The sequence below is a fragment of the Lynx canadensis genome, chromosome B1 (assembly GCF_007474595.2).
Source record: "Lynx canadensis isolate LIC74 chromosome B1, mLynCan4.pri.v2, whole genome shotgun sequence".
NCBI classification, from domain to species: domain Eukaryota; kingdom Metazoa; phylum Chordata; class Mammalia; order Carnivora; family Felidae; genus Lynx; species Lynx canadensis.
Genome location: NC_044306.2, coordinates 164,879,994 through 164,890,940, shown reverse-complemented (window position 1 = coordinate 164,890,940; position 10,947 = coordinate 164,879,994). Strand labels below are relative to the sequence as shown.

The window sequence follows — 10,947 nt, the reverse complement described above, 5'->3', positions numbered from 1 at the left end:
AGAGATTGAATTAAGGCAGATATGCAAGGGCACTCAGCTCTCTCACCCAGAGGAGGGAACAATGACACAGACCCAAATTGGGCTCCTCCTGGCATGTTTGAGACAATGCAGGAGCAGTGTTGCTGGCATGTAGTTAGTAAGGGAAACAGTAGGAGAATATGACATCTGGAAGGGAGGTTGAGAAAGATCACAGGGTCTTGTATGCCATCGTAAGGACTTTGTCTTTTGTTGGAGAGCAATGAGAAGCCATTGGAGTAAATACCTGAATTGGGTTTTAACAAGATCACTGTGGCTGCTAGTTAAGACTAAAATGAAGCAAGGTAGGGAGATCAGTTAGAAGACTCATGCAAGAATTTAGGAAAGAGATGATGGGTGGTGTGAACAAGGGCGGTAGTGGTGGGTCTGGGGAGAAGGGATCAGATTACAGATCTGCTTTGAAGACAGAACCGATAGGATTTACCTAGAGATTGTGCATAGATTGTTAGATGAAAAAGAGCCAAAATGCCTCCAAAGATTTTAGCCTAATAAACTGGAAAGAGAGACTGCCTTAAGTGAGATGGAGAAGATTGAAAATAAGAGGTTCTTTTTTCCTGCTGTAGAGTCGGAGGCCAGGATTTGGTCTGGTGAATGTAAAGTCCGAGATACCAATTAGACATACGTACACAGACATAGGAGTCGAGGGTGTCAGAAGAAGAGGACTGTACTAGAAATTTAAAGTTGGACATTACCAGAGTAGAGATTGTATTTAAATCCTAGAAACCGGATGAGATTACCAAGGAAGTGACCACTGAGATGTCCAAGATCTGGATCCCAAAATTTAGAAGCCACAGAGATGAGGAGGAACCAATAAAAGAGACTGAGAAAGGGAGGCCAGTAAGAGAAAAAAAAACATGTAAAAGTGAGCTATTTTGGAACCAAGTGAAGAAAGTTTAAATAAGAAGTGATCAACTGTGTCAAATATTTTAGGTCAACTAACACAAGGAGTGAGAAATGAAAAATCAGTTTAGTAATATGGAGGTCGTGGGGGGTTTACAAAACCATTCAACCACGGAAAGGTAAGGGTAAAAGCGTGTTTGAAGTAGGTCTGAAAGAGCTTAGGAGAACAGGAATTGGAGACAGAAGTTTAGACAATTCTTCTAAGGAGTTTTGCCATAAGTGAGCCAATAAATGGGGATGAGGGGGTGAAGAGAAATTTTGTAGAGTCTATTGTTAAAGGTATGAGAATTATAGGTCATTTATAAACCGATGGGAAGTTTTTCAACAGTGAAGGCAAACCAAGGACGGGGGAGAGAGCGGGTAGAACTGCTGAGGGGATGTCCTTGAGTAAATGAGAGAGGATAGGATCTACTTCACAAGCGTAGGGCTGGTCCTGCATGGGAATCCAGACAGAAGATCTGTAGTAACAGGAGGAAAGACAGAATATGTGGGCACCAATGCAGTTAAGCAGGCGGATGTTTTCATGAGCCTGCAGTTTCTAATTCCATCTACTAAAGGCCCTTTTAAGGAATATTAGAACACTTTTTTTTTTATTTTTTTTCAACGTTTATTTATTTTTTGGGACAGAGAGAGACAGAGCATGAACGGGGGAGGGGCAGAGAGAGAGGGAGACAGAATCGGAAACAGGCTCCAGGCTCTGAGTCATCAGCCCAGAGCCTGACGCGGGGCTCGAACTCACGGACCGCGAGATCGTGACCTGGCTGAAGTCGGACGCTTAACCGACTGCGCCACCCAGGCGCCCCGAGAACACTTTTCTATTACATACACAAATCGCTTTAGTTACATAACTAAACATTTCTTAAAAAGCCTAGTATACATGACGCTGTTGATGTAAACATGACGGGGGTCTTTTCTTGCAAGGAATAGTATTGTGGGTGAAACAGGTAAATAATGGTGGTGTGGTAAGTGTTATCAAAAAAGCCATGTGAAGATGCTGCAGGAACGAATACTGAGAAAAACAGTAAACAGAATTTTCAGAGTATATAAGCATGCAGCCAGGACTGATTTCCTATGGTTTCATATTCTGGGTCAGCAAGCTTTTTAAATTCTATGATATAACATTGTAAGAACGTGAAAATTCTTATTTCCTACACAGACAAATAAGTAAGTGCTGTGTCTTTTGGTCATTTTTAAGTTGATATAGGGAACTGGCCTGAAGGTGATAATACTTTAGATTTCTAGCCTGCACACTTCTCACATCTAGATATCAAACTTGCTTCCATCTCAGAAAGTACTTGGCTCCTGAATCAACCTTCCTTCCTCCCTCTCTCTCCCTCCTTTCCTTCCTTCCTTCCTTCCTTCCTTCCTTCCTTCCTTCCTTTCTCTCTCTCTCTCCCCCCACTTCTCTCTCTCTGGGCTTTTGCTATTTTTTTATGGCAAGAATTACACCTCCGTCATCCTCTCCAGTCAGAAGTTCTTTGAAATGATGCCGTTGGCCTTGGCCAGTCGGAGGATGGAGTCATCTGACTCACCCATCCTGCAAATGGCCCCATAGATAGCACAGGTTTTAAACTGGCCGTTGAACCTGCCTGTTACCTTCTCGAAGTCCGCCATGTTCGTCTGGATGGATGCGTGGTCCTCGGCGCCCATGATCCTGTTGCTGAGGGAGCATTTCCATGGCATGTACAGGTCCACCAACTGGTTGGCCTCATTCTGCATGTCCAGGGCGCGTCTGCTGCTGATGCGACCAGCACGAGCACAGAAACCCTTGAATCAGTTTTAAAAACATTTTTTTTCCATGTGACACTTTTTCTTAAGAGGAACTCATGAATGATTACGTATTTACAGTTGGCTTAAATTTTAAACATTCGGTGGGAGTTTTAAAAGAGATACATTATTTTAAACTTGCAGAGAACAAAACTTTAAGACCCTAGGAGTCATTATAAAGGGAATTGTTCTCTTTGTTTATCCAATCTCACAAAAACAAACAAACAAAAAACTTTCAAAACTGAGAGTGGCATGTAGGACCCAGCTGCAAAAATTCAAAATCAGCTACATGCAGCTGCATTCTGGTTCCCCTCATTTGTCTAACAGCTTTTAGTGGGTTCTGTAAGTGACGTTAGAAAAGGCACAGCAGATGTGTAGGACGGCTCCTGCCATCTAAAGCGGGGGGCAGATGGTTCTCTGATTGATTGACAGCCTGAGGAGCCACGACAGCAAGGGTCATCTCTTGTGGAGGGTTTTCCCCTCCTCCTTCCTGCTTCTGCCTACAAATGAAACTTTCATACAAGAAAGAAAAGCAGGGGATGGCCAGGAAGAAAGTCTTTCTCTTCAAATATACATTGTAGTGAAAAGATTCTCAGCAACAGAGTTACTTAGATGTGGAAAAAATTCTCCTTCTCTAACTTTTGACAAAGAGTTGACTCTTGGCATGGTTTTAAGAAAGTAGACAAATTCAGGTTTGAATGCAGAACTCAGGATACTGGAGATAGAGCTGAGATTAATGAAAGAACAAAGGAATAGTATAATTGGGATTTTATCAGCCCCAAAACAGCATTGATGAGAACTGGAGTATTTCATCCCTGGAAGCCCTATAGTGCCCTTAAAAATAAAGTGCTTGTTTTAAATTTTAATTAGAGAGCTGGACAAAGTGTTTGAGGCTGTTAACCAGGAATTAATAGTCTAGGCCACATCATCTGTATGCTTACTCCTCTCTCTTTTTTCAAATTCCTTTCTAGTACCTCAAATCCTTAAAAAAGTAAAAAACAACTCACACTGATTGCATGTAAACTAAAGGCTGGACCCTGTGCTAGGTGCTTCTTATAACTTTGTATGACTTAGGAGCTCAGAGATACTGTCTTTTCTTACATTCATGTAAGTATAGAAACATAAACCCCTAATTATTGATGTTTCTCTTCATCTCTTCTGCTAAAAGGGAAACCAAGTACAAAATGTGCGCCAGGAAAATATGTCCAAGCATAATTTCAGATGCATGCTAGAATCCCAAGTTTCCTGAAGTTCCTTCAGACCAGCTCTAGAAGAAATTCGCCTGGTCACAGATACAAGATTTCTCTGCAGAAGAGACTCAGGAATGGTAATGTGTTTGCAAGGAAGAGCTGGGGGGGGGGGGGGAAATTGTCTTGAAACTTCTGCCAAAAACTATGCTTATTTGGGGTCACCTGCCAAATCTGCCCGTGAATTCACATCGGCTGGGAAGCCTGCCTTTTAGAGGGTCTTCAAGAAGTGCCTTATTGTGATAAAAATCTGAAAACTATAGTGGACTTTATATGTGAGTAAATCTAGACTTTACTCCTGAGGCTTGTGAACTAAACTGGGTTCTGACAATGTAAGGAACAATCTGGTTACCTCCTTTCACTCTTACATGTTGTTTCTTCTGCTCTTTGTAAATCCCTTAGATTCCTACTCCAATGGCTAGGAGGAATCAAACTGTGGAACTAGCCTGTAGCTCCGAACCCGAAGCAACCCCAAACTCTGTTATCTTTCCTTTCATTTCCCATAACCTCCATTTTCATGACGACAAAGTCTTTGGTGGTGGTGATGTAAAGCCACCAAGTATGAAATATTTACACTGCACTGTCTGGTCAATGTTATATTCTTCCTGCTCTCCCACGTAGATAACTTTATGTACAACTGTGCTTTCACAACGTGGCAACTGCCAGGGTTCTTTGAGAACCCTAACTTTATGCCTATCTGACCGTCTTCACTCTTTTCCTTCTACAGTTCCGTTGCCTATCATTTCAGCCATTCTCTTGCCAATATCCCCAACTTCCTTGTCTTCCCGTCACAAATATATAAACAGGTATTTTGTACCTTTTATTACTTTCTTCCTCCTTGTTTCAAAGGATGGGTCATTCCTTCTCCCGTTTATACTTACCCCTCAACCTATTCACTATCCCCTTTCTCCTCAGAAATTCTATACATGTCCCAACTTTTTTTACATCATGGAAAACATAGAAAAATGACAATTCACTAGAATAAACTGGAGGGGATTGAGGCATCTATGCGGGAGATATATATGTATATATGGTAAATATATACACACACATCTATTTATGTGTTTGGGTGTATATTTATTATGGTATAATTACGATAAAATACAAAATACAAGGGGAGAGAACAAAACAAAATATTGACTCTATTTGAATAAATAATTAAATTGTATAAAATCCCTAAATAATATCTTTTAAACTTGAACTTGCTTCTCTAAATGTAAATTTTATTTTTTATATTTTTAAGTTCATTTATTTTGAGAGAGACAGCACAAGTGGGAGATGGGCAGAGAAAGGTGAAGAGAGAGAATCCCAAGCAGGCCCCGTGCTGGCAGCACAGAGCCCAACACAGGGCTCAAACCCACGAACCGTGAGATCATGACCTGAGCCACAACCAAGAGTCAGAAGGGGCGCCTGGGTGGCTCAGTCGGTAAGCGTCCGCCTTCAGCTCAGGTCATAATCTCACGGCTCGAGAGTTTGAGCCCCACATCGGGCTCTGCGCTGACAGCTCGGAGCCTGGAGCCTGCTTTGGATTCTGTGTCTCTCTCTCTGCTCCTCTCCCACTCACACTCTGTCTCTCAAAAATAAACAAACATTGGGGCGCCTGGGTGGCCTAGTCGGTTGGGCAGCCGACTTCAGCTCAGGTCATGATCTCGCGGTCTGTGAGCTCAAGCCCCGCATCAGGCTCTGTGCTGACAGCTCGGAGCCTGGAGCCTGTTTCAGATTCTGTGTCTCCCTCTCTCTGACCCTCCCCCGTTCATGCTCTGTCTCTGTCTCAAAAATAAATAAACGTTAAAAAAAAATTTAAGAAAAAATAAATAAACATTAAAAAAAATTAAAAAAAAAAAAGAGTCAGATGCTTAACTGAGCCACCCAGACAGCTCTAAATGTAAATATTAGGTTTAAATTTGAAATGGCCATACAAATTTCCTGACTTTTTAGCGATTATTTCTTTGAATTTTTTTTTGGAGTTTGTTTATTTATTCATTTTCAAGTACTCTCTACACCCAACATGGGGCTCAAACTCATGGCCCCAAGATCAAGGGTTGCATGCTCTTTCACCTGAGCCAGCCAGATACCCCCTTTTTTTGTAAAGGTTATTGGTAAGTAATGAATTCTTAGTAGCTCTCATCAATGAGAAATTTAGAAGGTAATAACCTTTCAGTGTTTACTGAAATTTTATCTAATGACTCTTTAACAGTTTTCTTATCTTTCATTAACAAACATAGCATGGAAGTGTCCTGTGATAATCCCAGTGAACTTTGAGTCCAAATGAACTTTGAGACGTTAAGTATACCAAAATATCGATGAGCTCTAATTTGCATGATTTGAGCAGTCCACCTGCAGCCCACCTGGACGTCAAGAACTCACCAGACATGTGGAATTAATTTGAAGACTGAGATTTGGGGCTGCTGTCTGGGGCTATTCCTTGGAGCTACACCCACCAGGAGCCCCTGTCCTATCTCCTTGGGTCTCTCCCCTGCTAGTTGCGCCTTAGGATGCCTGCCATGCTCCCTGGGCATCGAAAGAACATAAATATCTCCGGCAGCATCTAGGGCCCCTGCCCACAGTGTGCAGCAATGTGCCCTTTGACTAAATTTTCTGCCATTTAGGGTGAAGAAGAGCTGAAAGATGCCCACCACGCTCATCATCTGTGCATCCCATTAGACTTTAGTCCGTACCAGTTACCCTCAGAGGACCTCAAAGAAGGTTGCTCGGCTGCAGGCAACTGGCCTGTGGGCTCTGCCCACAGCTCATCCTGAAGGCTGAATGGATCATAGCTGTAGGCATACCTATAGCACATTCACAGAACACCAGTTGGGAAATCTGCCTTAGGCTATGAATTACCCCTTTTCACTCCCAGTATTTTCTTTCAACTCTTCTTTATTGGCTCTTCCCCTTTAACAATTATAGTTAAGTCTCTATGGAATTCAAAGAAAAAACATAAACTAACCTTCATCCACTCTGTATTTACCCTTTAGCTACCACTCTAGGACTTCCTTTCACTCGACAACTAAGGTTTGGGAAAGCACAGTCACACTTTTTTTCCATATTATTCCCACTCTTTTCTAAACCCACTGCTATCTAGGTATGAAACTGCTTTTTGCAAAAGTTATAAATAACCTTGTTGCTGCACTTAATGGATAGTTCTCAGTCTTTATCAGCATTTGACATGAGTGACTATTCCTTCCTTCTTGGAACATTCTCTTCCTTTGGCTTCTATTACATTGCATTTTGAGCAATAAATAGGTGTTGAATGCTGGAGAGTCTATGGTGAACAAATAAGACACGATCTCTACCCTCATGGAGCAAAAATGGAAATATGCTCAACAATAATTGTGATTATGGAATTTCAAGAGTTCATCTGAGAAGACAAACTTTTTCTTGACACTGAAATTAAGGAGGAATTTATTACATGGGTTTCATGTATCTTTTCATTTTTATTTTATTTTAATTATTTTTTTTAATGTTTATTCATTTTTGAGAGACAGAGCATGAGCGGGGAAGGGGCAGAGAGAGAGGGAGACACAGAATCTGAAGCAGGCTCCAGGCTCTGAACTCTCAGCAGAGCCCAACGCGGGGCTCGAACTCACGGACTGTGAGATCATGACCTGAGCTGAAGGCAGACGCTCAACCGACTGAGCCACCCAGGTGCCCCTTTTCATTTTTATTTTAGAGACAGAGAGCACACACACAAGTGGGGTGGGGAGGGGCAGAGGGGGGAGAGACAGAGAGACAGAGAGATTGGGAATAAGCATTTCCATGCTGAGTGCAGAGCCTCATGTGGGGCTTGATCCCATGACACTGGGATCATAACTTGAGCCAAAATCAAGAGTTGGATGCTTAACTGACTGAGCCACCAGGGGCCCCCGTGGATTTCATTTTTATGAACTAATGACCACCCTCAACAATTCTTTTATAATTATTTTTTTTTTGTTTTTTTAATGTTTATTTATTTTTGAGAGAGAGAGACAGAGGGTGAGTGGGGCAGGGGCAGAGAGAGAGGGAGACACAGAATCAGAAGCAGGCTCCAGGCTCTGAGCTGTCAGCACAGAGCCAGACGCAGGGCTCAAACTCACAAACTGTGAGATCATGACCTAAGCCAAAGTTGGACGCTTAACCGACTGAGCCACCCAGGCGCCCCTTAATTTTTTTAAGTTATGTCTAACAAGCAAACATTCTTATGGTGACATTTCATTAGACCTTAGTGCAGGTATTTTGAAGTGACTTGACTTAATTTAATCCAAACAAACTTATTTCTGGTGATCTCACAGTTCAAAATTAAAGCACCAAAGTTCTGAATTTGCTAATAAATCCTGTAGCCTCTATCAATTGTGAGTCAACTTCTAGTACGACTTTGGATTTTACCCAATTTATGTTTGAATTCTTTGGTTGTTGCATCACCCGTTACAAATAGACCTAATAACTTCTAAATGCCAGCATAGAAAATGACAGTTTAGCTTGAATACTTAAAATCTTAATTTGCTACCACAGAAAGAGCACCATACCTTTCATCAGCAGAAATCCAATTTATCAGTTGATTTGATTGCTGAGAAATATGTGGGCAATAGGACATATACTTACCAAAATACCATGTGCCATGTGTTAGGCTTGCCTCAGTAAATACAAAGAAAATGATATAACTGGATTCTGGGATCTTACAATCTAGTCAGAAAGCAAAGATCAGATTTTGCTTTAGCATAAAGCTCATTCAGTAGGTCTTCTAATTTTTTTGTTTCTTATAAAAATGTACTCAACAGGGGCGACTGGGTGGCTCAGTCGATTGAGTGTCCGGCTTCGGCTCAGGTCATGATCTCACGGTCTGAGTTCGAGCCCCGCATCGGGCTCTGTGCTGACAGCTCAGAGCCTGAAGCCTTTTTCGGATTCTGTGTCTCCCTCTCTCTCTGCCCCTCCCCAGTGCTCACACTCTGTCTCTCTCTCTGTCTCTCAAAAATAAATAAACATTAAAAAAATTTTTTTAAATGTACTCAACAAATTCATTAAAGAAATATTTATTGATTTCATACTATGTTGCAATCATTTTGATGTCAGTCAGGCTCCTACTCTCATAGATCTTTTATTTTAGTAAGTGGAGAGAGAAAAGCAATAAAAAAACAAATAATTGTTTTAGATCATAAGTGCTATGAAAATAAATATGGTAGCAGGGAGTGACTGGGGTTCTATTTTAACAACCAAAGAAAGCGTCTTTGATGTGGTGACATCAGCTTAGATCTAAGAAGCCATGTGAACACCTGGAAGAACAGTGTTCTAGAAGAGAGAACAGCAAGTACAAACCCCCTGGGCCTACTCTCCACTTAGCATTGTCCCAGAAACAAAATGAGTATTAATTGTTAATATTGAATATCTTAAGAATATACTTGGAAGTGTATAGATTCATCAGTAAAGGTCTCTGTCCCAAAAGAGTTCCGTTAACAGAGACAGACAAGCAAAAAATCACAATACAAAGCAGATCTACGTTGGAATGATGGAAATATGTACAAAGAAAAGAGGTGCTAAGGAGGAGGAGTGATTAATTCTCTGTGGTGTGCTTCAGGGAAGGCTTTATAAAGGAAGTAATGTAAAAGCAGGATTTTGAAATACCAACAGGGTGGACCAGGCAGGGGAGAGGGTTAAGTTAGGGGGAACAGCATACGGGGACTGTGAGTGCAAAAGGCCACAGTCTCGCTTGCTTTCTTGCTTTCTTTCTTTCTTTCTTTCTTTCTTTTATGTGCATTTATTTGAGAAAGAGGGAGACAGAGCATGAGTGGGAGAAGGGCAGAGAGAGAGGAGGGCACAGAATCCAAAGCAGGCTCCTGGCTCTGAACTGGAAGCACAGAGCCCCACGCGGGGCTGGAACCGTTAGATCATGACCTGAGCCAAAGTCGGGCTTAATGGACTGAGCCAACCAGGCGCCCCAGGCTGTTTCTTATTGAACACTGCAACATTAGAAAGTGAGGCTCAAGAGGACAGAGGCCCAGTCATGAAGGGCCTTATACTCTGTGCATGACGGGAGCCATCAAAAGGTTCTAAAGAAGGAACCACAGGTTTGTGTTTTAGATGGATCACAGTAGGCTGTCTCTCTTAAATATTCCTGTGGGAGAATAAATATAGGGCAGCTCTACAGGCAGTGGAAAGGGTGAAATGAGGACAGTGGCAGAGGGTTTCATAAAGAGGTAAGAAACCAGAGGTTGTTCGGAGTTGATGAAACAAGAACAGGTAGAGTTAATTGTTCTCTGTCGAGTCACCGGGAACTTTCAGCATCTGGCTTACAGTAGGCACCCAGTAAATATTTGTTAAAATGAATACATGAATGAATGTCGCCTGTCCGATGAACAGAAGTCACGAGCCCCCCAAACACAGACTCTTCCATTAATAGAGAACCGTTGGGTGCTTGCCTGCTTTCAGACGTGTTGCTTTAATCCTAACAACCCTATGAGATGGGTGTAATTTCCACTTTTCAGATGAGAAAAATCTGAGGCTCAAAGAGGTACTGTACCATGCCCCAGGTTCTAGAACTAGTCAGCAGCTGAGCTCAAAACACCAAGACACATAGCCAAGTACGCATGCTTAGTAATTACTTTCCACCACTTTCAAAGAATGAAATAAATTGTGTAAAGCCCCAAACCAGAGAAATCCAAGAAAAATCGGTTATCTCAACTAGGGGATGAGAAGGTGTTCCTGAACTTTCCCGTCAGCCGGTCACCGGAAGATGACAGGTGCGTCACAGGAGCCTGAGGCCAAACGTCCCGCGGCAGTCAGGAAGGGGGCGGGGCGGGACTCCTGACCCGCAGTGGTGGCGCGCGCAGCCGCACTGTAGCTCGCGAGCGCCGCGGCCTGGGGGTGAAGGGAGGAGGGACTAGCAGAGGGGGCGGTGCCGACAGGCGCCCGCGCCGGCGTCCACTCCGAGGCAGCTAGCGTTTGGATGCCGCAGCGGGGGGGTCTTGACGTCATTTCCTTCCGCAGGTCGCCAGTGCTTCCGGGTCGCGGTCATTTTGATCCC

General features: G+C 42.7%; 1 protein-coding gene across 1 annotated transcript; it reads right to left on the bottom strand.

Moving 5' to 3' along the window:
* Positions 1-2,403: 2,403 nt before the first annotated feature.
* LOC115512656 (40S ribosomal protein S21-like) lies at positions 2,404-7,163 on the bottom strand. The gene is made up of 2 exons (XM_030313902.1): positions 6,901-7,163; positions 2,404-2,703 (listed from the first exon to the last, which is right to left on the bottom strand). The coding sequence occupies exons 1-2, from the start codon at positions 6,904-6,906 to the stop codon at positions 2,404-2,406; spliced, it is 306 nt and encodes a 101-aa protein (XP_030169762.1). The 5' UTR covers positions 6,907-7,163.
* Between the last annotated feature and the right edge of the window lie 3,784 nt (positions 7,164-10,947).